At 44.3% G+C, this 24,763-nt stretch overlaps 5 protein-coding genes across 10 annotated transcripts; 4 read left to right on the forward strand and 1 right to left on the reverse strand.

Annotated features, from left to right (window-relative positions):
• Positions 1-3,619: 3,619 nt before the first annotated feature.
• Positions 3,620-8,738, reverse strand: mkrn2 (makorin, ring finger protein, 2). Its single transcript, XM_058055147.2, has 10 exons — positions 8,224-8,738; positions 7,387-7,515; positions 7,120-7,313; positions 6,874-7,050; positions 6,605-6,780; positions 6,405-6,470; positions 6,200-6,348; positions 6,020-6,130; positions 4,086-4,230; positions 3,620-3,996 (listed from the first exon to the last, which is right to left on the reverse strand). Exons 1-10 carry the CDS (start codon positions 8,247-8,249, stop codon positions 3,829-3,831), a joined length of 1,341 nt encoding a protein of 446 aa, XP_057911130.2. The 5' UTR covers positions 8,250-8,738; the 3' UTR covers positions 3,620-3,828.
• On the forward strand, positions 8,533-10,802 carry mkrn2os.1 (MKRN2 opposite strand, tandem duplicate 1). The gene is made up of 4 exons (XM_058055150.2): positions 8,533-8,806; positions 8,879-8,922; positions 8,985-9,153; positions 9,227-10,802. Exons 1-4 carry the CDS (start codon positions 8,595-8,597, stop codon positions 9,453-9,455), a joined length of 654 nt encoding a protein of 217 aa, XP_057911133.2. The 5' UTR covers positions 8,533-8,594; the 3' UTR covers positions 9,456-10,802.
• A 325-nt stretch (positions 10,803-11,127) lies between these two features.
• mkrn2os.2 (MKRN2 opposite strand, tandem duplicate 2) lies at positions 11,128-12,680 on the forward strand. The gene is made up of 4 exons (XM_058055151.2): positions 11,128-11,330; positions 12,019-12,068; positions 12,153-12,321; positions 12,401-12,680. Exons 1-4 carry the CDS (start codon positions 11,128-11,130, stop codon positions 12,621-12,623), a joined length of 645 nt encoding a protein of 214 aa, XP_057911134.1. The 3' UTR covers positions 12,624-12,680.
• Positions 12,681-13,245: 565 nt separating this feature from the next.
• Positions 13,246-16,614, forward strand: tsen2 (TSEN2 tRNA splicing endonuclease subunit). Its single transcript, XM_058055149.2, has 12 exons — positions 13,246-13,553; positions 13,659-13,725; positions 13,794-13,833; positions 13,947-14,186; positions 14,250-14,394; positions 14,465-14,539; positions 14,620-14,670; positions 14,734-14,878; positions 14,968-15,004; positions 15,068-15,179; positions 15,317-15,406; positions 16,463-16,614. Exons 1-12 carry the CDS (start codon positions 13,368-13,370, stop codon positions 16,520-16,522), a joined length of 1,248 nt encoding a protein of 415 aa, XP_057911132.2. The 5' UTR covers positions 13,246-13,367; the 3' UTR covers positions 16,523-16,614.
• A 192-nt stretch (positions 16,615-16,806) lies between these two features.
• Positions 16,807-23,963, forward strand: LOC131106249 (RNA-binding protein 39-like). 6 transcript variants are annotated; one of them, XM_058055140.2, is made up of 15 exons: positions 16,807-16,971; positions 17,393-17,457; positions 20,700-20,746; positions 20,854-21,024; positions 21,111-21,164; positions 21,250-21,367; positions 21,446-21,598; positions 21,956-22,102; positions 22,188-22,253; positions 22,312-22,516; positions 22,595-22,681; positions 22,762-22,873; positions 23,312-23,417; positions 23,489-23,567; positions 23,645-23,963. In XM_058055140.2, the coding sequence occupies exons 2-15, from the start codon at positions 17,407-17,409 to the stop codon at positions 23,746-23,748; spliced, it is 1,500 nt and encodes a 499-aa protein (XP_057911123.2). In that variant the 5' UTR covers positions 16,807-16,971; positions 17,393-17,406; the 3' UTR covers positions 23,749-23,963. The 6 variants fall into 6 exon arrangements, with proteins under 6 accessions (XP_057911123.2, XP_057911124.2, XP_078654480.1 ...); XM_058055141.2 differs by having other exon boundaries at positions 20,857-21,024; XM_078798354.1 differs by lacking the exons at positions 16,807-16,971; positions 17,393-17,457 and adding an exon at positions 20,437-20,586.
• Positions 23,964-24,763: the final 800 nt, after the last annotated feature.

Raw genomic sequence — 24,763 nt, forward strand, 5'->3', positions numbered from 1 at the left:
CTGGGTGGAGTTTGCATGTTCTCCCCGTGCATGCGTGGGTTTTCTCCGGGTACTCCGGTTTCCTCCAACATTCCAAAAACATGCTAGGTTAATTAGCGGCTCCATAGGTATTTGTCCATAGGTATGAATGTGAGTGTGAATGGTTGTTTGTCTATATGTGCCCTGTGATTGGCTGGGCACCAGTCCAGGGTGTACCCCGCCTCTCACCTCCCGAAGACAGCTGGGATAGGCTCCAGCACCCCCGTGACCCTCATGAGGAAACTGTAGAAAATGAATGAATGAATGAAAGTCAATGATAATTAGTATTAGTATTATATGTTCTCAGTTGCTGTTACATATACTCACCAGAAGAGTGTGCTAATAAGCAGCCAGTCATGTTAAAATAAGCGAAGCATAACCTGTGTTTATTCGCTGTTTAATTGTGTTAATTTAAAAAGTTCCCAATTGCCAAATTGCGTGATGTGAGAACTTTGAGGGGCGCTTTTGATAACAGATTATGGCCAATTTTAAATGAACAAACAGGTAATCAATAGGTCGAAGGGACCTTGGTAATGAACATTTGAACACCCCAGGGTCTCTCTTGAGGCTAATTTCCATGCGGTGTCTCCAGACATGGAGACAAACAACACCAAAGTAGAGAAAACATAGTCATAGTAAAACACACAGTACATGTACAAAACCAATTTCCCGTGTGAGTATGTGTAACTCCTATGCTGCATATACAGTGCATCCGGAAAGTATTCACAGCGCTTCACTTTTTCTACATTTTGTCATGTTACAGCCTCATTCTGTATTGTACTGAGCCTCAACTGTATTAAATTAATCTCTTACCTCAAAATTCTACACAAAATACTCAATTATGACAATGTGAAAAAAGGTTTTTTTTGACATGTTTTGAATTTATTAAAAATAGAAAACTAAGAAATCACATTTACATAAGTATTCACAGCCTTTGCCATGAAGCTCAAAATTGAGCTCAGGTGCATCTTTTTTCCACTGATCATCCTTGAGATCTTTCTACAGCTTAATTGGAGTCCACCTGCAGTAAATTCAGTTGATTAGACATGATTTGGAAATATAATAACTGTCTATATAAGGTCCCACAGTTGACTGTGCATGTCAGAGCACAAACACCAAGCATGAAGTCAAAAGAACTGTCTGTAGACCTGCGAGACAGGATTGTCTTGAGGCACAAATCTGAGGAAGGATACAGAAAAAATCCTGCTGCTTTGAAGGTCCCAATGAGCACAGTGGCCTCCATTATTCGTAAATGGAAGACGTTTGGAACCACCAGGACTCTTCCTAGAGCTGGCCGGCCTTCTAAACTGAGCGATCGGGGAAGAAGGGCCTTAGTCAGGGAGGTGACCAAGGCCCCGATGGTCACTCTGTCAGAGCTCCAGCGTTCCTCTGTGGAGAGAGGAGAGCCTTCCAGAAGGACAACCATCTCTGCAGCAATCCACCAATCAGGCCTGTATGGTAGAATGGCCAGACGAAAGCCACTCCTTAGTAAAAGGAACATGGCAGCCCGTCTGGAATTTGCACCTGAATGACTCTCAGACCATGAGAAACAAAATTCTCTGGTCTGATGGCTTTCGTCTGGCCACTCTGTGATTTTTTTGTTTTCTATTTTTAATAAATTCAAAACATGTCAAAAAAACCCTTTTTTCACATTGTCATAATGGAGTATTTTGTGTAGAATTTTGAGGTAAGAGATTAATTTAATACAGTTTGGAATGAGGCTGTAACATGACAAAATGTAGAAAAAGTGAAGCGCTGTGAATACTTTCCGGATGCACTGTAGATCAGGGGTCTCAAACACGTGGCCCGTGGGCCAAATGTGGCTCGCAGGACACTAGTTTGAGGCCCCCGCCTTGATATGAAAGTTTAATGTTCGTGCGGCCCGCGCAAGTTTGATATGGATGCTGTATGGTATTGTATTGTTTGTTTTTGGGAAAACCTGATGCGGCCCAGTCTCACCCAGACCCGAGCTCCAGTGGCCCCCAAGTAAATTGAGTTTGAGACCCCTGATACAGATGCTAGCTAGCAAGCCAGCTGTATTGGGGATTATTGTGCCTGTTGTGAGAGAAATCAAACCTTAAGAAAAGCTTATTATTTTTATCCCACTTTATCCACCGCCAAACACTACAATAACATTAATGACACCTTTAGACCAGTTTTATCGTCTTTGAATGCGTTCCATATATTTGCATTTGACTTCATTAAATCATTTTCATGCTTCAAAATGATGAACTGAGGGGAAAGCTATGTAACATTTACTTAAATAGGAATGTTTTTATAATCAATCCCAAAACAGTATGGTTTATTAATGCATTTAAAAAAAAACTATGATACAGCGTGTACAAAAGACTCCTTGTTATACGCTGTTCTGTTCTGGTTTATTGAGGCTGACGTGTGGGGGGCGTGGCTGGGAAGTACTACGCTGGTCGGGTACCTGAACGCGCCACGGTAGCTGCTAGTTTCGGTAGGTGCTGTCACAGTTTAGCCCCGCGGACTTCGTAGTGGATGCTATATATAGCTGTGTGCGTCTATAAACGTTTATTATCAGTCATTGAATGTTAGTTGATTCAATTTTATGTTTTATATCCCTATTGTATAGTGTTTTGTGCCGTTATGTCCACGGCCACCTGGCTGGTTGCTAACTGCTTGTTGGCTAGCTTCGTTAGCATCGCTGCTGTGTTGCGGTTCAGTTAGTATTGTTTTGTGTGCTTGTTCCCACACAGAAACCACACACCTCACACACACACACGTACACTCACTTACCTGATATGTGACGTGTTCTAAATACAGTAAAGTCTTGTTATATCGATATTGGTTAAAACGAATTACTGCTTGTTACGATACTATTTTCATTTCCCGGCAAATTTCTAGTCTTTTATGATATAATTAGTTCCGTTAGTACGATACCTGGTTATTATGATAATCCGGTTACTATGATGCCCTTTTCATCTCCCGCCAGCCAATTTGGTCTGCTTATATCGATACAAAAGCAGCTTAAGGATTTCAATACCAAAAAAGAACATGCAAACGGCTGCTTCCAGTCAACTTTATTTTTCACACTTCCACTACCAGAGCGCAGCACACACACCGATTCCCGCACTTCCTGGTTCACAGGTCATGCTTAACCCGCCCCACATAGCTGGCCAAACACATGCCTGCAACAGAAGAACCAACTGACATAGCATACACACCTATTCCAACGAAGACACAAGCGTACAAATACATGTATTTAATTGTGTTGTTTCTTCGGGTATAAGGGAAAGCTACATGTGTTTACAATTCCTACAGACACTAACTGGGCTAGTCCACAAACTGTTGCTGAAGCCCGAACTGTTTCTTTTGTGTAAGTCATGGAAGAAAAGCTAATAGTGCTAATAGTCATTTCCCACCCATCAGTGAGTCCCGTTAAAAAAAACGTATAATGACCATATTACACGTTACCGATGCTAAAATGCTAAAGCTTTCACATTCATTTTCACATACATTTTTCACTTTCACAACCATGTGAGTCTGGAAAACCTCCCAAGCAGGAAGTGGTGTACATGAAGTGTTTTATATGCCCTCTAGTGGCTCTCTGTGGCCATTGCACTCACCCGACAAAAACTGCACAGCCTTTGGTTGTACTCAGGCGCTTTTATTAGCTTGATGACATCAAGAATAAAACACAGCTCAGTCATGTGTAAGCTTGTAAAAGCAAGCACTGGAGCCTACTATAAATACATGAATTTATTTAGAAGCTGTCTGACTTCTACACAAAAGAAAACTCACTTTCTAAACACCTCACGTTGTCTCTACACCACCGCCCAGTTGCTACTGCTCAGAGTCAGGTGAAGCCTCTGGTCCATCGTGGCTCGGCGCCGACAGCTGCATGAAGAGCTCCCTCAGCTCTGTGATGTCATCATCCAAGGAGGGCAAAGGTCGGCCAGAGTGCTGCTCGCGTTCTTCGATGAAATCCCACAAGCGAACGCTGTTCATGAACTGACGTGAGGACACAGAATGCATCGTCAAGGAAGCAGCGCTACACCTGTCAACCAAGAAGTCGGCTGTGACGGCAGCGAGCGACTCACCCGGATGTTTCCCTCTGAGCTCAGCTGTTTCCGTGGCTTATCCGGTTCCGCTCGGGTTCCGTCTGGGTAGGCGTGGAGATACAAACACTTTCCCCCAAAGGGACACATGCCGCGACCCTGGTCGAAGTACTTGCAGGCTTTCTTGCTGCACACACAACAACACGACACACTTTTTTTCAAAACACAACACACAAATCTGAGTTTTGGCACAATTTCCATGAAGTAAACTTCTTGTTTTCGCAAAGAACACAATGCCACTCAAAACAGTCAAATTAATATTCCTATTATTCACACTGACTCATCACATGGGTAAACACCCGTCACACATTTTTACAATTAGCAATCCGAGCTTTAGCATAAAACGGCAACAGGTGGGTTTCTCTGTAAAGCAGGGGTCTCAAACACGCGGCCCGCGGGCCAAATAAGGACACTAGTTTGAGGCCCCCGCCTTGATATGAAAGTTTAATGTTTTAGTGCGGCCCGCGCAAGTTTGATATGGATGCTGTATGGTACCATGTACCACATTTTATTAATGTTCATGTTAAAGGTTAAATAACTGTTAATAGTTATCCTCCCTCTCCGTGTGGAAGTGGTAAGTTTTTGGCTATTTAAGTTGAAAGGAAATAAACTTGAAGGCTACCGTTTAGGTCGCTAGCTCTCTAGTTTGCGAGTTAGCATGTGTCTCAAGACCAGGGGTCTCAAACACGTGACACGTTGGCCCGCAGGACACTAAGTTTGAGGCCCCCCGCCTTGATATGAAAGTTTAATGTTAGTGCGGCCCGCACAAGTTTGATATGGATGCTGTATGGTATCATGTACCCAGAAAAAATTATTACGTTTGATTAATGTTCATGTTAAAGGTTAAATAACTGTTAATAGTTATCCTCCCTATCCGTGTGGAAATGGTAAGTTTTTGGCTATTTAAGTTTAAAGGAAATAACTTGAAGGCTACCGTTTAGGTCGCTAGCTCTCTAGTTTGCGAGTTAGCATGTGTCTCAAGACCCTGCAGTTGCGCAATATGTTGTAAATAAAAAGAGTATAAATGTGACTATAGTCGTGTTTTGTCATGTCTACAGGGCTCTAATATTGTGTAGAAAAATAAACATTAAGATATTTGAGAACAGTGGAATGTTTTTATTGTAGAAAATTAGAACCAAAGCAAAGTTTTTAAATTTTTTTTGTTTTTAATAAATGTGTTTTTTTTTTAAAACCTGATGGAGCCCAGTCTCACCCAGACCCGAGCTCCAGTGGCCCCCAAGTAAATTGAGTTTGGGACCCCTGATTTAGATGCAGACCACCGTATGTGGAACTTTGTGTTGGCTGTGATGAACACTTCGTACATTATGTATATATTTCTGTGTAATTTTGTGTTCTGAGTCCAAAAACCCAAAAACAATTGTAAAATATTTTGCAAGAAGTGTCACACTGAACACAAAAAGGCCTGAGTCATAATGAATATGATGTAAAGTTTCATTTAGCAAGAGAATTGAGGGGTTTTCAGAAATGTGTGAGTGATTTTTGGATTTGTGTGTTGAGTTCTGAGAACATGAGGCATCCTTTCAGAAAATGTGTTTAAACAAATAGAGAAAAACGGTAATGCCGTGTATCAACCTGAGTTTTACATCAAAATAACAATTGATTTACAAATATAACACCATGAACTATTTACAGTTTTCACATTTGGAACTGTTCTCCAGCTCTTATCAAATGCACTTCTGCCACCTAGTGGCCGTTCTTATGACTTAAAATTACTCTGAAGGCAACTCCATTAGCGGGGAATTGCAATACCACCTCTTTTAGCCTCTTGTATGCGCAAAAAAACTTACAAGTACATCTCTGCACTCCAAATATTAAGTGTACAGTAAATATGCAAATGTGCACTGCCTGCGCCATAAACCAGAGGGCGCCAGAGTGCGCTGACGTGGGTCACTCACCTCACTCCAGACTTGAAAAGCTCGATCAGGTGGTCCTTGTCGTCCTGGTCCTCCACCCAGTACACGGACGGGATGACGAACTCGGAGATTACGCGGCACTCTGGACACGACCTGAGACGAAAGCGGACGTCAACGTGAGTCCAAACGGAGAAAGACGGTGGCGATGAAGATGATCCCTACTTGATGATCTTGTTGCTGAAGTTGCGAGTGCAGCGCCACTGTCGGATGCAGGCCAGGCAGAAGATGTGACAGCAGGAGGATAGAATCCCGAACCTGCGCTCGGACGGGTTCACCTTCTGGACCACCACTTCCATGCAGATGGAACACACCTGAGGCAACAACACGTCGTTAGCGAGGAATATCATCATCTGAATCATGATCCCACCTTGTCTTGGCTGAGCTGGGCGGCAAACGCCTTCTCCATGTCGCTCTCAAAGGCCAGCAGGCACATCTGTAGACCACATGGCAGTCTAGTTAACATGATGTCATTGAAAGCAGCATTGGCAAAGCTGAGCTGATTGTTGACGCGCTGTCTGCACGTCTTCCTCGTCGCTTTTTTGACCAAGACAATGTCATGTGACGCACCTTTTCGTGAGCTCTCCTCTGCTCGGGGTCGTGCGGGTGCAGCACCTGTAGCCTGCACACCTCACACTGGTCGCCATGGAGATAAGGGCAGTTGTCCTCGTAGTAACAGCGACCAGCAGCGGCATACGGACACAGCTGGGACAAGTCTTGGAAGGCCCCGCCCATCTGGGGAGGAGCTACAGCAACATAGACCGCCAATCATTCAACTGGGATTGACAGCAGGGGGGTGTAAGACGTTCAGCAATCGCACCCAGCGTCCCGTGTCCCACCTTGGTCTGGTGCCGAAGCTTCCAGCCCCGTCCTGATGGCTTCCACGTACGACTGGGGAGCTGCAGCTGTGACCTCTGAACCCAGGCTGCCTGCTTGACCCCCAAACATGCCGTCAAGCTGCCCCACTGACAGACTCTTGTCCACCAAGTCTGTTTGTAGACAGGAAGTCAAGTCGGCTGAAGATAAAAGTGACACATTACTACGTTTTTTCTGTGGTGTTTTTCATTAAAAACATAAAGACTCACTTCTGTCTCTCAGCACCATCGTCTTTCTGGGTTCAGATCGAACTGAAGCTCCGCCTCCAGAGCCTCCTCCACCTGCCTTGTTGTCTGAAGCGCCGCCGCCGCCGCCGCCGCCACCACTGCCGCCGCCGCCACCGCCACCGCCACCACCGCCGCCACCTCCTCCTCCTCTGTATGCCGGTTTTATGTGGTCATATCTACAAACACACACAAACCATTTTCCAAAAAGGGTACACCTCACCTGTCAGCACACCTTGGTGGACAAGTTACCTGCACCGTTCCCCGTAGGCACACACTCCTCTCTGGTAGAACTTGCAGATGGTGGAGGGTTTGCTGCTGGACGGGTCATGGGAGAACATACAGCGGCTACCCTCCCTACACACACCATGCAGGAAGTACCTGAAACACACCACAGCTTCCTTTTTTCCTGTGCTTATCTTGTTCAGAGTTCAAAGGGGGGGGTAGCGACTACACTGCATTCACACTGCAAACGGACTAGAGCCAATTTTAATTGGACCAAAAATGCCAAATGTAAACACAAACTCAGTGGGAAGCAAACCCCAAACAGCCCAGGACAGGTCACTGAATTCATTCATTGTGGTGAATAAAACGGATAAAACAAAAACATTACATCACCTTTCATGTCGGTTTATGAGCACCGTGTGCGTTCAACAGAGCAAGCACCCATATATATAATATAATATTATATAATATTATTGTAATAATATTGTAATCATAACAACCAGGGGACTATTAATAAAAACGACAGTGTTGTGTGGTTATAACTAAACTAGTGTTGTCAGTTCATTTACACACAAGGGCCAAAGTCTTCTGAAGTGCCGACGCTGTCACAAAAACAAACATCAAGTCCCGTCATTTTTAGACATGAAAATGAGCTAAATTATATAAAGAATGAGAAATAAAGTTAGCCTTTATGAATGTTTGTGTCTGCACCAGAATAACAGCACGGCTAATGTGAGGACGCGGACTGGCAGGAAACAGACTGCGTGTATGCTAGCGACAAGGGTCACAAAGGAAACAAGCTCAAAACATTAGCATGAGGCTAACCTTCCCGGCTAATATCAACACACACACAGACTGGCTCACCTGCAGGTCACCTGTTTGGTGCTCATCTTCCGAGCGGAGCAACAAATTATTGTTAGCTTCCGAGTTGTGACCGACTGACAGCGGCGTCCCACACAAACAAGTCCGGCAAGAAACGTCTGACTCGTCAAAAATGGTTCCGACCATCTGACGAACGTTTTAAGTTGACAAGCAGCAAAAACTTCACAGCCTTTCTGTAAATGTGTAACTTATGAACACAAACGATGTATTTCTTCTTAAATTATTTCAATTTTCTTTATAAAATCTTTAAAAGACGACGTGACGTGTTGCATTTTAAGCATTAACAAAGCGTTGGTCCCGCCTCCACTTTGCGACAGCTCCACTTCCGGTCCACCTGTCAGTTCAGAGTCCTCATGGAGCTCGGCGATCTACTGCGGTTCACACATTGCGGGAACACCGTGTTCACGTCAGCAGACGCGGCGGGTCTGCGGTGTCCTGTTTGCGGGCAGGTGGTACGGTTCGCTTTGTCTGAGGCTCCGGTTCGAATCCAGTGCCCGATTCGAGATGGACACCGCACGAGCTGCTGCTTCCTTGTGACGTCACAGAGCGGTGCTGTCGGCCTCGGGTAAATTATTAGCACGCCTGACTGTCTCCCTGGCTGTATGTTTTCTTGTTTTCTGCCATTTTGTGTCTGCAGTGAAGAGAATTCAGAGCTTCATGTTGGCATCTCCAACTCAGAAGGTAACATCTCACTTGTCGCTCAGTAGCCTACCTCTGTCTTCTCACTGGTGTGCTTGTTGCAGGCCTGGTGTTCAGTTATACGGAGTCGGGCATCCAGTGTCAGCAGCAGGGATGGGAACAGAGCATCATCATCCCTCTGGTCGCCCCCGGCAACCACATCGCAGACTTTAAAAAACGGTGGGATGCACAACTTCAGGCGTTTGCTGCTGTGGACACATGGACGCCAGACAGGTTCCAGCTCTGACTCAAACTGTCTCACCTGTGTGGCTCTCTGTGGTCACATGACTGCACTCTTCTTCTACAGGTTTCAGGAGGAAAGAGAGTTTGGCTCGTGTTGCTATGGTTTCGCTCTGGGCTTCATTAACCAAGTCATGATGTCACAGGGCAAGCGGCCAATCAGCAGAGAGCATTTCACCTGTGATTATGTTCTCCCCGGGATTGAACGCGCAAACCGATACCTGTCAGTGTTCCAGCGCGTCTGTCGCCATGGACACCATTGTGGTCCAAATGTATTTCCAGTAAGGACCACATAGTGAACTTTGAAAATAGCAACACAGTACACGTGCTAATAAGTTATATATATTTCAAGAAAGTCATAAAACATTGAAATTAAGAGATAAAATGTCATAATTATAAGATTAAAAAATGATATTATGAGAATGAAAGTCATAATTATGAGATAAAAAGTCTGAATTCTGTGCTAATCATTCATTTTTTCTGAGCCTATCCCAGATGAATATGAATTTGGGCGGGTGTCGGAGTATAGCTTGGACTGGAAAAGTAAAAATAAAGTCATAATTGTGGTATAGGAAAGTCATGATTATGAGATAAAATTTCCCTTTTTATCTCATAACTAAAATTTATTATTTTTAATCTCATCCTTTTACTTTCATCCTGTAATTATGACTTTTTATATCATAATTTTGAAGTTCTTACCTAATAATTCTGACTTTCTGATCTCTTAATTTTTACTTTTTATGTCAAAATTATGGCTTTCTATTCTGATAATATAACATGTTTCAATTATGACTTGATATTTTTTTCCTTTCAGTCAGAAATGAAGCTTCCATAGTTTATGAAAAATGAAACTTTTTTTGAATATTTCATGGCAGCAGGGCACTATTTCCCGGAATCTTAATTGTAGCGTTTACAAATGCTTTAATTTATTTACCGATTATAATCAATTTTGATGAATGCTTGACATGCACTTTGTATGAGCTTGACTATAAACCTTGCAATTCAACCTGCACTTGGCGTTCCCAGCATCACTCACTTGCGAGGTCTGACTGTTTTATTTCAAGAAAGTCATAAAACATTGAAATTATGAGATAAAATGTCATAATTACAAGATAAAAAATTGACATTATGAGAATGAAAGTCTGAAGAGATAAAAAGTCTGAATTCTGTGCTAATCATTCATTTTTTCTGAGCCTATCCCAGATGAATATGAATTTGGGCGGTTGCCGGGGTATAGCTTGGACTGGAAAAGTAAAAAATGATGAGATTACAAAATAAAAAGTAATAATTGTGGTATAGGAAAGTCGTGATTATGACTTTTTATATCATAATTTTGAAGTTCTTAACTAATAATTCTGACTTTCTGATCTCATAATTTTTACTTTTTATGTCAAAATTATGGCTTTCTTTTCTGATAACATAACATGTTTCAATTATGACTTGATATTTGTTTATTTCAGTCAGAAATGAAGCTTCCATAGTTTATGAACAATGAAACTTTTTTTGAATATTTCATGGCACTATTTCCCAGAATCTTAATTTTAGCGTTTACAAATGTTCTAATTTATTGACTGATTGTAATCTATTTTGATGAATGCTTGACATGCACTTTGTATGAGCTTGACTATAAACCTTGCAATCCAACCTGCACTTGGCGTTGCCAACATCACTCACTTGTGAGGTCTGACTGTTTTTTTTCATCTGAGCTGAACAACATCCAAGCAGAAGTTTTTCGACGTTTGATCAAACTGACCTAAGATTTGTCAGATCAAAACACAATCGTTGCATGTGTCCTTTCACTCTGATGGTGTCCATCGCTGACAGGCAAGAAATCTGAATAATGGTGAGTGAAATGTGAGTATTGCCTCTGAACCCGTCCACACAAACAGGCCGTGCAACCTGATAGGCAGGAGGAGCCTGACGTTGCGTGACGCCAGCTGGAAGCCGTGAAGACGCGAGGGGCCTGCCATGGAGCGCAATGTTATCCGGCTGAGCCACTGCCACAAGGACATCTTCTGCTTCTCGCTCCCGGAGGAGTGTCCCGGCTGTGGGGAGCGACTGCGGGGGAGCAGGTTGCAGGAGGCCCCGGTCAGCCTGCCGTCCCCGTTGGCCGACGGACACAAGAGCTCCTGCTGCCTCCTCGTCACACCGGCTGATGGCAGCATGCACAGGTAGGTCGATTTGCTTCCTGTCCAGAAGCCTAGCTATACAGCTAGCAAACTAAAAATGAGGGGCATTGAGAGTTTTGCAAGGAAGTTACGTGACAGGAAGTTATGACGCTATAAAACGGCAAATAATGAAAACTTAAGAAACCACATATAGTTGATGGGTAGACAAATTATTTTTTTCAGATTAAAATGAACAAAGCATTATTAGAGCCCTGTAGACATGACAAAACACGACTATAGTCACATTTATACTCTTTTTATTTACAACATATTGTGCAACTGCAGGGTCTTGAGACACATGCTAACTCGCAAACTAGAGAGCTAGCGACCTAAACGGTAGCCTTCAAGTTATTTCCTTTAAACTTAAATAGCCAAAAACTTACCACTTCCACACGGATAGGGAGGATAACTATTAACAGTTATTTAACCTTTAACATGAACATTAATCAAACGTAATAATTTTTTCTGGGTACATGATACCATACAGCATCCATATCAAACTTGCGTGGGCCGCACTAAAACATTAAACTTTCATATCAAGGCGGGGGCCTCAAACTAGTGTCCTGCGGGCCACATTTGGTCCGCGGGCCGCGTGTTTGAGACCCCTGCTAAACAGTGAAGTTTTTCAGTAAAATGGATGTGTCACGCTTTGAAAAGCCCTGCTGGAAACAATGACCGTTTCTTTCTCCAGAGACTTTGAAGGGACATCAGACCTTCACACGGGCATCTCTAGCACTTCAGGTCAGTGCTGGCATCAAGGATTGGGATGATACAAGTAGAACATCACTTGACTGTGTGTGTGTGTGTGTGTGTGTGTGTGTGTAGGGGTCGTGTACAACTACACAGAGAGAGGAGTAAGCAGAGACGTGAGTGGCTGGCAGCGCTGCATCAGCATTCCCCTGGTCAGACCTGACCGGTTCCACCTGCTAGCTCAGTGGGATCAGTACCTGGACCGCTTCTCAGACGGACCCATGTGGGACCCCACCTGGCACACGTATGTCCACACCATACACACACACACACACACACATGTTCCACTATCTTTATTCATGTCTTCACTTGATGTGCATCAGCTTCGACGAGGACAACCACAACTGCTTCAGTTTCTGTCTCCAGTTCATGAACAGCGTGCTGGAGGTGGAGGGACGAGCTCCTCTGAGCAGAGATGCTTTCACACGCAGCTTTATCCTGCCGAGGATGATGAGGGTCTCTAAGTACATGACGCTGTGCCGGCATATCGAGAGAGAAGACGTCTACGTGGTGGACAGACAGGCTGAGGGCCGAGACGAAGCCTGACCAGGACAAATACATACGAAATATATATTGATGCTGGAGCCTATCCCAGCTGTCTTCTTCGGGCGAGAATATCAACAAAATAATACAATTATTCCCTTACATTACATACAATTATTTGAGCAATTAAAAAGGGAAGAGTACAAAATTCATTCATTCATTCATTTTTTTACCGCTTATCCTCACGAGGGTCGCGGGGGTGCTGGAGCTTATCCCAGCTGTCTTCAGGCGAGAGACGGAGTACACCCTGGACTGGTCGCCAGCCAATCACAGGGCACATATAGACAAACAACCATTCACACCGATGGACAATTTGGAGTCGCTACTTAACCTAGCATGTTTTTGGAATGTGGGAGGAAACCCTCTGGTCCCTGGTCTCCTAGCTGTGAGGTCTGCGCGCTAACCACTCGACCACCAGCCCAGAGTACAAAATAAGTAAACAAAAACTGTGATTGACTGTCATTAAAATCATTTGGCACTTTTCCCTGAGTTTATAAAATATACAATTTACAACTATAAGAATATCAACAACAAAAAACAGACATTTGTGAAAAAAACAGAAGAGAACAGAAAAGCCTTTTAACGATGAGGGATAATTTTGTTTCCGTCTTCATTTCCAGCCGGACACCAATTTGGTTACACCACGATCCTGTTGAAAAGTTAGCCGGCTGTAATACTAATGCTAGAGCTAAATAACTGGTGCTGCTGGAAGCCATAAAAGCGCACATATTTTATGATCGGGTCTGAATGGACCCTGGCAGCATGCAGGCGGAGTTTCGGGCTCCCCGGCGACGCTGCCGGGTGTACGAAGAGTATGAGGCTCCGTTCCCTGTGAGTCGCAGCCCGGAGGAGAGGAGCTCTTTCCGGGCGGAGCTCGTCAGCCAACACGTCTTGGTTTGTGTGCCAGACCACATCGACAAGATTCACAAGCAGGTCTGACTTTAACACACTTAAACCAGACCGGACTTCATTAGCTGAATGAATGATGTTTTTTATTCAGACTTTATTCATCGTGTAAACCACATTATGGCCTTTCAGGGGTATTTTGGTAAAGGTGTCCTGTCAAGAGCCAGACCGGATTACAGTGTTTCTGACCAGTGGGAACGTGAGTTTACACAGCACCGTCAATTGACTGCAAGTATTGGAGTTACTTGGTTTCTGGTTCTTTTGCAGAACATGAAGGTTTGCTACTTCCTGTCCTCACACAGTCCAGGTCAGTGACGTCACGTGCAAATGGTCACAGTCAAAGCTGTGATGACTAAAATATTTTCATATGAGACTTTTGATTTCCTGTTATGCTTGTATTTCCTTCTGTCCCTCTTGCAGGTATGAGCAGCTGCTCGGGTGGGCGAAGTCTACACTCTTGGCTCAGGGGTTGGCTAAAGAGGCTGTCAATCAAATCATGCTCCAACTGTCTCAGCCTGTGGAGATGCAGGACGTGAGGCGGGAAACAGGAAGTAGGAAAAATAGTGAGGGCCCAGTGACAGACAGTCAAGCTCCTCCCCTTCCCAAGAGGCTGCGGCGGCCAACGTCAGACGTCACGTTCGATTCCAAGACCACCTGCAGGTGCATGGTCCAGGTCACCTGACTTCCACCAGTTCAGACCTTGACACTCATCTTGCTTTTCAGGTCGGAAGACACACAGGACTCGGCCCTGATTTCCGACCCCTTTTGTGAACATAGTCCTGACCAAGGATCTGATCTGGACTCTGACTTGGATCTTGATTCACTAGTTCCAGGTCCTGGTTTTGTACTTGTGCTCTCTGACGCTGATGTGAGTCACAGGAATGTGTTCTTTGCAAACCACACACATTCATGCATCATGGCGGTGTTGTATGTTTTAGGGTGACACAGCCGCCCGGCAGATCCGACGTGATCCCTTCCGTCTCACGGAATATTTACAACTCACCCTGGAAGAGGTCAGGCTTTATTAGGTTTGCGTTTATATTTCTACGCTCAATTCTGCGGTAGCCATGATGCTCTCTGTGTGTGCCTTCAGGCCTTCTTCCTGGTCTACAGCCTGGGCTGTCTGTCAGTCCACGTGCAGCAGGTAACTTTCTCATGGACGCAAATGTCTGAGTGATGTCAACATGTTCTCCGATGTGATTGCCAGGAGCCCCTGTCAATCATCCAGCTGTGGAGGAAGCTGCGGTCGCTGCGACCTGATTTCATTAGCTCCTATGCAGCCTATCATCACTTTCGCAGCAGGGGGTGGGTCCCCAAAGGAGGAAGTGGCGCTAAATACGGTGTTGACCTCTGTAAGAAACTCACTTTTGTGGAATATTGGTGACGTTTTGATAGATTCATGGTGATGACCATAGTACATTGTTCATTTTTTTTTTTTTAGTATTGTACAGAAAAGGACCCCCTTTCTACCATGCCAGGTAAGCCACAAATGCACACCACCATATGGCCAAAATGGAAAAACTCAACCAATCCCCTCCCAGTTATTCTGTGGTGGTAGAAAAGGTTGATGATGGTTTCAGCGGCTCGACACTACGTCCATTTACATGGCGTTCTCTAGCGGCTCTCAGCCGCATCACTGCTAATGTCTCTAAGGTAACCATGACTCTACACATTCTTCCGGTATTGTTCGATTCTGTTGTTTTTTTTCCTTTTTAAATGTTTAAATTTCCATTGTAAATGTTTTTCCTTTTTTATTTTTGTCAAGCCTAAAAGACTTGCTTTGTCCACAGGAGCTGATGATGTGTTACATAATCTATCCCGCTGACCTCTCAGAGGTTGCGCTGGACTCACCTGCGTGTCTGAGCAAACTGAAGGTTCAGGTAAACACAAATCATTATGAAGTTGCCTATTTATAGCATTGTGGAAAACAACAGGGTACCTGGAAGTTGATTTCAGAATGAGAATACTGTAGATCAGGGGTCTCAAACTCAATTTACCTGGGAGCTAGGTTCTGGGTGAAGCCGGGCCGCATCAGGTTTTAAAAAAACAAACAAAACGCATTTATTAAAAAGTGGAAGAAAAATCAATAAAAAAAACTATCTTCAATGCTTTTGCTTCTGCTATACCCTACACCTTTTCAGTACTTTGGTTCCGGTTTTCCACACCAAAATATCTGATAAAACATTCCACTGTTCTCCAAATATTTTAATTTTTATTTTTCTATACACAAAATAAGATAAAAATAAATAAATAAACAAATTAAGAATAAAGACAATAAATCAATCAATCAGTAATAAATAAGTAAAATAATAATAAAACAGCAAATAAGAAAAACGTAAGAAACCACATACAGTTGGTAGAGAAATTATTTTTTTCAGATTCAAATGTACAGTATTAACAGTTATTTAACCTTTAACATGAACATTAATGAAACTTAATAATTTTACCCAATTAGCAAGTTAGCATCGTACTCTGTTCCATTTGGGAGCAGCGTCGTAACTTTAACATGTTTGATGAGATGCTTTATCTTGACGTGTATTTTCCGTTTTATTCCAAATCATTTCCTGCATTTATTTGTACCTAGCGTCATAAGCCTTTAGCTTCATTGCTAATCCAAAACAGGTTAAGCAAAACAGGGTAGGCAACAGTATGGGCGGGGCAAAATTGTTAATTGTGTCCGGTGTGCACACAGCTTTAAACTGTCATTTCAACATTAAACTTTGGTATCAAGGTGGGGGCCTCAAACTAGTGTCTCGCTGGACACATTTGGCCCGCGGGCCGCGAGTTTGAGACCCCTGCTGTAGATCCATATTGTGAGTCCAAACAGGTGTCTGATAATATTTACACACTTTTAATTTAGTTATCTGTTGATTTTTTTTCAGAAACGATCTTTTTGTCATGTCAGGGAGAATTTTAAAGTTTTCATCTCTTTGCAGGAGGTTATCGTCAACAGGTGGGTTTCCTCCAAAGAACGAGCAGAGCAGGATGACATTTGATTGGGTGACAGATGAGGGGCATATACGCTCATGGAAACAAAGGAATGAAAGTTCTGTACCTTAAGTGCTAATAAATTAAAAATGCCACCATCGACTTTCTTAAATGTTGTCGTTTCTCTTTGTGGCACACAGTAAGTAATCATATTATTGAGTTTGGTTATCCAAGGTGAACAATTGTGAACAGACTAAAACGCCAAAATAAATGGAATGGAATGAAAATAAATTAAAGATGTGTTCATATTTTGGCTTTTAAAAGCTGATTAACGCTGTCAATTAGCTGCTGGGCCTGAGCATGTGAATGTAGGGTAGTCTCGCGAGAATTGTTCCCCGTTTCCGCCATTCCAAGAAGTTACGTCGTGCGGACGACGGTGGAGCAGACGAAGTTACCCACAGAGACATATTCATCATTTTCCGACTTGTTGTCGCTCAACGAAGATTTGTGTGTCGAGGTAAAACTCTCGTCTGTTCACTAGCGTTGCGACCGGAAGGCCGGAATTGGCGCTAAAGGCGGTAGACCTGTAGCTAGTGGTTAGCATCACGAGCTAGCAGCTAGCAATGTTCTGATGGGGAGGCCTCTTACACCTTGAGGTCCAAGCAGCACCTGAGTCGAGCCCAGTGACCGGTCCTAGTCAGTGGAACATAACCCGTTTCACACGATAAGCCCAAATGTTGATATTGTAGCTGAATCCCAAACATATTATAACATAATTTCTAATCGAAAAAGTCAAAAGTAGTACTGCACTTCACACGCTTCTACTTCCCTTCCCGCCTCGTTCAGGTTATAATAATTAAACATAATTGCGTCGACAACCAACCTTGTAATTCTGTGACGTTCAGTGTTCGCTGTAAATTTTCTGTTTGCACGCGCAGGGCATAACACCAACATGGCAGATGACCTGGACATCGAGGCGATGCTGGAGGCTCCTTACAGGAAGGTGAGCATCTTTTTTTTGTTGCGCTGCCACACTCAGCCGGACCATACTGCTCCACACCCAAAACCTCTCCAGTCATGACCATGCAAATGTACACCTACTGGCCAAAAATTAGGTACCCTGCATGGTCTAGTGAGCTCCACTAAAATAGATTTCTGACAGTATTTTCCCCCCACTAAGCATGTAGTAGTAGTATTGGTTGGATGTTTTGTTGGTACTTTGTTTGTTAGTTAGGAGAGACTTTGCAGAGGAGAGGAAGAAGCTGCTATATTTGGTGATTTAAACTAATCACGTTGTCTTCTCTGGAATGTTTTCTTTGTTGCTTTTGCCTTTTTTTCCTGATTACGGAGTCGCTACAGCGTAGCTAACGCAAAATGTGATTCTTGAGTTGTTCCCCTTGTTTGTCTTTGCAGTTGGCTCGAATAAGTGTTACATTTCCATGATGGTATATTGCCCTGTCAACCAGAAAGACAAACATCTTTGATACAGCAGTGTACTTTTGTACCTATTATTGTGGCGGTATATTCCACATGCTAACAGTGCGCATGAACTGTGTGTGTGTGTGATATTGTGTATTTCACACATGGGACAAACAGGACAGATAACTCACGGTGTGGTTTGGTACCTAGGTATCTTGTTTGTTTTTTTTTCTCACTAAATTGTCTTTATAATTTCTTGTTCTTTTATTTTAAAAAATTAAACATAAAAATTAAATTGTAATCTATTTATTGGTAATAAATAGGCTTTTCTCTGCACACAGCTACAAAGTGTAATGCCTGTGCTTGTGATTAAGGAAGATGTAGTCACCCATTCAATTCATATGGAAGATATTTTTATGACACTTTAATTTTATGTTTTGTTTACGCAGACCTGGGGCAAACGGCGCTCTTATTTTGAAGGACAATTTTGAAGGAATGTGTATTTACAGCTAAGACAAGCTACATTCAAAGTAAACATAGATCTTGCATTTTTCACTGAGAACTTCATCATTGCTGGGCACTGTAAAACATTACTTACATTAACACCCTAAAATATAATGTGAAAATACACTCATTGAGCCAATGTCGCACACACACACCCACGACAAGCTAACTCCTGCTAGCTTCCACTCACGCTCTGTAAGAGGAGATTCAGACAACTTTATTGCCAATTCAATCCGTTTTGGTTGGGAAGGGGATTGTTTGTGTTTATAATGATTTTGTACCATGACTGAGTGGCCCGCCGAGTAAATATTTCACACACGAACGTTCCTTCCCCTCACGTTAACAGCATTTCATTCATCATATATATTTGCCGCGGCATGCACTCATCAACTCTGCTTGTTTACATTTGCACAGCGAGGAGACCCGAGTTCGATTCCACCCTCGGGCATCTCTATGTGGAGTTTGCATGTTCTCCCCGTGCGTGCGTGGGTTTTCTCCGGGTACTGCGGTTTCCTCCCACATTCCACAAACATGCTAGGTTAATTGGCGACTCCAAATTGTCCATAGGTATGAATGTGAGTGAGAATGGTTGTTTGTCTGTATGTGTCCTGTGATTGGCTGGCCACCTGTCCAGGGTGTATCCTGCCTCTCTCCCGAAGACAGCTGGGATAGGCTCCAGACCCCTGTGAGGATAAGCGGTAGAAAATGAATGAATGTCATTTTCTTATCATTAGAAGAATCTATACCAGTATTACAGTACAGTATTACTATACAGTAAAAAACTGTATATCGCCCAACCCTAATGTTAAATGAAATATTTTCATATTTACATCATGTAAACATGTTTATGACGGAGAACTTTTTTTTTCCCTATTGACTCGATCCAATGTAAGTTAAAGTAAGGTAATGTCTCATTAATGTAACATCTGACTCCAAGATGCGACATGACTTTCTGTACTTTTGGACTAATAACAGGCCATATTCAACCACCAAACAGCAGTCATTTCCAATTTACAAAAAAAACGTTGGTAAGGAAGTGATGTTCGAACCCCAAAGTGACGAGGGACACTGTACTGCACAGTCCAACATGTCTTAAAAGGAGCAGGTCGAATCAGAGCTGAAGTGTTTTTCGGTCAGTGCAGTAACATTGGAAAAAAACAACATAATTTAAACATTAACAGTGAGTACAATAGAGATGGTGAAGTGCTTCCCTGTAATGGTGAGCAGTAGAGTCCTGCTGAGCATAATGAAAGTGATACTGTGGTCTACTGTCATGAATAAATGCACATCTATCTCTCTTTGTAGACTTGCCTAACGATTTCTCATCTCTACTCCCATGAATGCCACTGTGATCTGTCACAGACACGAAGGTAGTAAAAAGACCTGTCATGCCTTGCTCTACTTTGGTCGCGGTGGTTTGACTGTGGCTCCCTTAGTGACACCCAATGAGGAACAGCCTGAGGATTCTGGGACATGGTCTTCCAGTTAGACATGACAGCAGCCTCCTCACAAGATGGTCATGGGATGGCAAGGCTGTGCAATTGTTAGCTTTCTGTTCCTCGTGTGCAATCGGACCTCGTTCCAGGTTCTCGTGCCTGGAGACCAAAGAGGGTTTGCTCTGATGCTGTTAGAAGACCGTGAGGCTTTGTTTCCATCATTTGTCCTTTGGATGCGGTTTGTCCACCAAGAAGCGCTGTGAGACGGAAGCACTGTGTGTCGTTTTAAGTTGCCTGGATGGTTTGTGCTCATTGTAAGTGAGAAGGAGCTTGTTGAAACTTTGACTGGGCATTGGTTCTGTTGTGAAGTAGTCCAAAGCAGTGGCATAGCTTGATGGCTGGATGGCTGGATTCAGGTGTCCGTATATAGAAGAGCGAGAACAAACACAGATGTTTGCTGTCATGAGGTCCACAAGGTGGAAGTGCAGAACGTGTTTGGACTGAAATGTCAAAACCTTCGGTTGTGGTTCCTGCATAGTTGCGGCAATGAGGGCTAGCATGGAGGCTTGGTTCTGGTTCTGAGTTGAGTGACTGAGACTCCTGTCTGCTCCAGGGCCCTTCAGAGGAGTCCCATCAACCCAAATTCAGCACAACATCCACTGAGGAAGAAGAGTCCAAGTTTGTGGAGTGTCTGTCTGCTGCCGGATCTCCAGCCGGCTGCCTGACTGACCTGACCTCTGACCCCTGACCCCTCCCCCAGCACACAAAACAAAGTCTGTTTCAATGTAACTCATCCACTTGTTTATATTCTCTCTTGCCCCGCCCCTCCCTCACCCCGAATGTTGCATCTGCCTCCTCATGCTGTTCTCTGTCGACCCCCGCTTAGGACGACAAGATGGGCAGCCCCAATGGGGGGGAGGAACAGTCAAAGAGGTACCAACACCTGTCTGTCTGCACCAGCATCCTACCTGTCTGTCTACATGTCTTGTGGGTCTCTGTCTCGTCTTTGCTGCTGTGTTTGTCATTGGGTGCTGCTCCAGCAGGAAGAAGCGCAGCCGCAGTCGTGATAGGAAGCAGCACAGCAGGAGTCGAGACAAGAAGCGAAGTCGCAGTCGTGAGCGCAAGCGCAGCCGGGAGAAGCGGCGCAGTCGCAGCAGGGAGCGCCGCCGCAGTCGGGAGAGGGGAGGGCGCTACAGAGACTACAACAAGTCGTGAGTTTGAGATTGCCGGCCATTTAGAAAGCCATTGCCCAAAGGCAGAAAGAGGACATTGTGAAATTGTGTGACATTGTGTGCAGGAGGAAGCGATCAAAGAGTAGGAGTCCCATCAGGAAGGAGAGGAGTCCAAACAAGTGAGAATTGATGAGAAATCGTGAGATGCGTCAAAAAGAGATGACATTCAGCTATTTTTTTTGACGTGCACGTTGATGTGAGCAGGCCGCCAGTGGACAACTTAACTCCAGAGGAGCGAGATGCTAGGACCGTGTTCTGCATGCAGCTGGCAGCCCGCATTCGACCTCGAGACCTGGAAGACTTCTTTTCTGCTGTGGGCAAGGTAGTGCGGCCGCCAACAGGAAACGGCCATCCACCCTTTGGGTGTTTCTCTGCAGGAGTAACATCTGTGTCCGTCTAGGTTCGAGATGTCAGGATGATCTCAGACAGGAACTCACGCAGGTCCAAGGGCATCGCTTACATCGAGTTTGTGGAAGCCAGTTCTGTTCCTCTGGCCATTGGTCTGACAGGCCAAAGGCTGTTGGGAGTTCCTATCATTGTGCAGGCCTCACAGGTGTGGAACAAGTTTGCATCTTTAAAGACCCTCTTCTTACGTTTTTGTGACCCGCTCTGCAGTTATTGATTAGTTTAATGAGTAATCTATTAATGAAATGTTTGATTAGTCGAGTAATTGGATAAGACATACCTCATAACCTCATTGCATGCATAGCCTTTTTTTTTTCTTAACACGTTCTCACGTGTCCCCGTGTTTGAATACAACTTTTATTGTGTGAGCCAAGCATCCAAGATGGCGTTAGCTGCCAAAATACACTGGTAATGTCTTTTTCAGTTTGAAATGATTCCAAACTTTTGACAGCTTCTGTTGTTTTCTTTTGGCCTATTTTTTGCCCTTGTGTGTGTTTTTCTCCAGGCCGAGAAGAACCGAGCGGCTGCAGCAGCTGCAGCCGCCAACAACCTACAGAAAGGATCATCAGGCCCGATGAGGCTTTACATCGGCTCGCTGCACTTCAACATCACTGAAGATATGCTGAGAGGAATCTTTGAGCCGTTTGGAAGGGTGAGCTTAAACCCGGTGTGAACACGAGCCTTGAAAGCCCAGACCTCCTTTTCAGAAACCTTACCAAGATGCTTGCTGTTGGCAGATTGAAGGCATCCAGCTGATGATGGACACGGAGACAGGACGTTCCAAAGGATACGGCTTCATCACAGTGAGTTCTTCTTCCTCCTGTTTTTGACCGACACAGTGTGACTGCCTGTCAAACTCAGTTTGCAGACGCCGAGTGCGCTAAGAAAGCGCTGGAGCAGCTCAACGGCTTTGAGCTAGCGGGTCGGCCCATGAAGGTGGGGCATGTGACGGAGAGGAGTGATGGCGCCAACGCCGCCTCTCTTCTGGATAACGACGAGCTGGAACGCACCGGCATTGACCTTGGAACCACCGGACGTCTGCAGCTCATGGCCCGTCTGGCAGAGGGTAAGGCTGGATGATTGCTACCGTTGTGGAGTTCTGGTTCTGATTGTTTTTTTTTGTTTGTTTTTTTTTTGAGCGTAGGTACGGGCCTGCAGATCCCTCCTGCTGCCCAGCAGGCACTGCAGATGAGTGGAGCCATTGCTATTGGAGCTATGGCCGCCGTCTCAGGTACACTGTGACTGTCTGCCGTTCATTGGCTTGCTAGCAGCTCGTTGAAAGTCACGTGACTGATGATGTGTTTCTCTCAGCCGCCATGAATCCATCTCTCAACCTCAACATGAACCCCCCGGCTCTGAACCTTCCCTCTCAGCCTCTGGCTACACACTGCTTCCAGCTCTCCAACATGTTCAACCCAAACAGGTACGCATGTTCGCACCACCAGCACACCTAATGGGGGCCGTGGTCCAAACTTAATCCTGGTTTCCTGGCATATTGAATATGTGCAGAGGCAATGTTTCCCACTCACTGATTGAAGCACCATGACACATGTGGACGTTTCTTCTTTTTAGCTTCCTCTCTTGCTGTACCATGTAGTGGTGAAGGGAGAGAGTTATTGGGCCTAACTACTATACTCGTGTGATAAAATACCTATCAGTGATTCGCCTAATGTGTTCAAGTCGCATACTGGAGCAGACATGAACAAAAAGCTGACCAAACGCAGTCCTTCCAGTCTGTGTTATCTTAGGTTAGATTCTCTGAAGGTCATGTGACCTGGGAAGGTTTTGAGGATGACGAGTGTGCTGTCGCTTGCACACCAAAACATCCACTTAACGCCTGCCGTTACCATGTTTGTGTCAGTGAGGAGCATCCTGGCTGGGAGGTGGACATCCAGCATGATGTCATAGAGGAGTGTAACAAACACGGAGGAGTCGTGCACATCTACGTGGACAAGAACTCCTCTGAGGTGCGCATGAGCCCTGACCTGTGTGATAGCACACGTGTGGTTGTCTCTTTTGACTTTGTTCTTGTCTGCAGGGGAACGTGTACGTCAAGTGTCCATCCATCCCTGCCGCCATGGCAGCCGTGAGCGCTCTTCACGGACGGTACTTTGCAGGTAGGTTTGTCACGTGGCAGCACGGCTATCTTGTGATTGTGGAGTGGAGGCCACTCTGACCCCGCCTCTCCCTTCAGGCAAGATGATCACTGCGGCGTACGTCCCTCTGCCCGCCTACCACAACTTGTTTCCAGAGGCCGCCACCGCTACGCAGCTACTGGCCCCGCCCACACGCCGATGACTGGACATGTTTCAATCTGTTCAGATACACAGTAAGATACTTCCTGTTTGTGTTCTGTTCATATGCTGTGGGCGTGGCCTCCATCCAGCTCCGCCTGTACTGTCCATTGAGTGAGCTCTGTGAGCTGCGAGGAGGCAAGAGTTTTCTAGTCAAATGTTGATTTTGTAAAATCCTTGATTAAACTTTATTTTCAAGTCACCAAAAAGTGTCTTATATTTTTTAAAGAGACAATCCTTAGCATTGTTTGGAGTCCTGTTTAACACTTAACACAGTTGGTGGTGAGGTGTCCTGTCTACATCAAGGGTTTTAAAAGTCCCCCCCCACCCCCAAGCTGTCAACCACAAGCACATACACATGTGTGAATACTATCATACACTTTACATTCGTTATTCTCAGGGCATTGACTGGATTACAGGTAGACAGTTGTCATAGATGTTTTGCCTATCATCTGAGCAGCTTGCCCAAAGACTAGGTCAGACTGTCATGTCCCTTAATTGCCCACGGGTTGGCACCAGATAAATGTAATGGTTTAGAGCAGGGGTCTCAAACTCAATTTACTTGGGGGCCACTGGAGCTAGGGTCTGGGTGAGACTGGGCGGCATCAGGTTTTCCAAAAAAAAGGCATTTATTAAAAACAGAAAAATGAATAAACTTCGCTTTGGTTCCAATTTTCTACAAGAAAAGCTCTGATAAAACATTCCACTGTTCTCAAATATCTATATATATTTATTTTTGTACACAAAAGATGAAAAATAAACAAATCAAGAATAAAGAAAATCAATCAGTAATAAATAATATAATAATAAAAAGGCAAATAATAAAAACTTAAGAAACCACATATAGTTGGTGGGTAGACAAATGATTTTTTTCAGATTAAAATGAACAAAGCATTATTAGAGCCCTGTAGACATGACAAAACACGACTATAGTCACATTTATACTCTTTATTTACAACATATTGCGCAACGGCAGGGTCTTGAGACACATGCTAACACGCAAACTAGAGAGCTAGCGA

This window comes from Doryrhamphus excisus, linkage group LG18 (assembly GCF_037039965.1).
Source record: "Doryrhamphus excisus strain RoL-2023G ecotype Guam linkage group LG18, RoL_Dexc_Guam_v1.1, whole genome shotgun sequence".
NCBI classification, from domain to species: domain Eukaryota; kingdom Metazoa; phylum Chordata; class Actinopteri; order Syngnathiformes; family Syngnathidae; genus Doryrhamphus; species Doryrhamphus excisus.

What these genes read in the sequence shown, in the direction of transcription:
- mkrn2 (XM_058055147.2), bottom strand. Translation starts at nt 8,249, where the DNA reads ATGAGCACCAAACAGGTGACCTGCAG. An exon ending in GCCTACGGGGAACGGTGCAG is followed by an intron (nt 7,314 to 7,386) that starts GTAACTTGTCCA and finishes GTGTGTTTGTAG; the next exon opens with ATATGACCACATAAAACCGG. An exon ending in AGAGGAGAGCTCACGAAAAG is followed by an intron (nt 6,471 to 6,604) that starts GTGCGTCACATG and finishes TGTGGTCTACAG; the next exon opens with ATGTGCCTGCTGGCCTTTGA.
- mkrn2os.1 (XM_058055150.2), top strand. Translation starts at nt 8,595, where the DNA reads ATGGAGCTCGGCGATCTACTGCGGTTCACACATTGCGGGAACACCGTG. An exon ending in AGCGGTGCTGTCGGCCTCGG is followed by an intron (nt 8,807 to 8,878) that starts GTAAATTATTAG and finishes TTGTGTCTGCAG; the next exon opens with TGAAGAGAATTCAGAGCTTC. An exon ending in GACACATGGACGCCAGACAG is followed by an intron (nt 9,154 to 9,226) that starts GTTCCAGCTCTG and finishes CTTCTTCTACAG; the next exon opens with GTTTCAGGAGGAAAGAGAGT.
- mkrn2os.2 (XM_058055151.2), top strand. Translation starts at nt 11,128, where the DNA reads ATGGAGCGCAATGTTATCCGGCTGAGCCACTGCCACAAGGACATCTTC. An exon ending in GCTGATGGCAGCATGCACAG is followed by an intron (nt 11,331 to 12,018) that starts GTAGGTCGATTT and finishes TTCTTTCTCCAG; the next exon opens with AGACTTTGAAGGGACATCAG. An exon ending in GGGCATCTCTAGCACTTCAG is followed by an intron (nt 12,069 to 12,152) that starts GTCAGTGCTGGC and finishes GTGTGTGTGTAG; the next exon opens with GGGTCGTGTACAACTACACA.
- tsen2 (XM_058055149.2), top strand. Translation starts at nt 13,368, where the DNA reads ATGGACCCTGGCAGCATGCAGGCGGAGTTTCGGGCTCCCCGGCGACGC. An exon ending in TGTCAGTCCACGTGCAGCAG is followed by an intron (nt 14,671 to 14,733) that starts GTAACTTTCTCA and finishes TGTGATTGCCAG; the next exon opens with GAGCCCCTGTCAATCATCCA. An exon ending in CCCCCTTTCTACCATGCCAG is followed by an intron (nt 15,005 to 15,067) that starts GTAAGCCACAAA and finishes ATCCCCTCCCAG; the next exon opens with TTATTCTGTGGTGGTAGAAA.
- LOC131106249 (XM_058055140.2), top strand. Translation starts at nt 17,407, where the DNA reads ATGGCAGATGACCTGGACATCGAGGCGATGCTGGAGGCTCCTTACAGG. An exon ending in AAGGAGAGGAGTCCAAACAA is followed by an intron (nt 21,165 to 21,249) that starts GTGAGAATTGAT and finishes TGATGTGAGCAG; the next exon opens with GCCGCCAGTGGACAACTTAA. An exon ending in AGCTATGGCCGCCGTCTCAG is followed by an intron (nt 22,682 to 22,761) that starts GTACACTGTGAC and finishes TGTTTCTCTCAG; the next exon opens with CCGCCATGAATCCATCTCTC.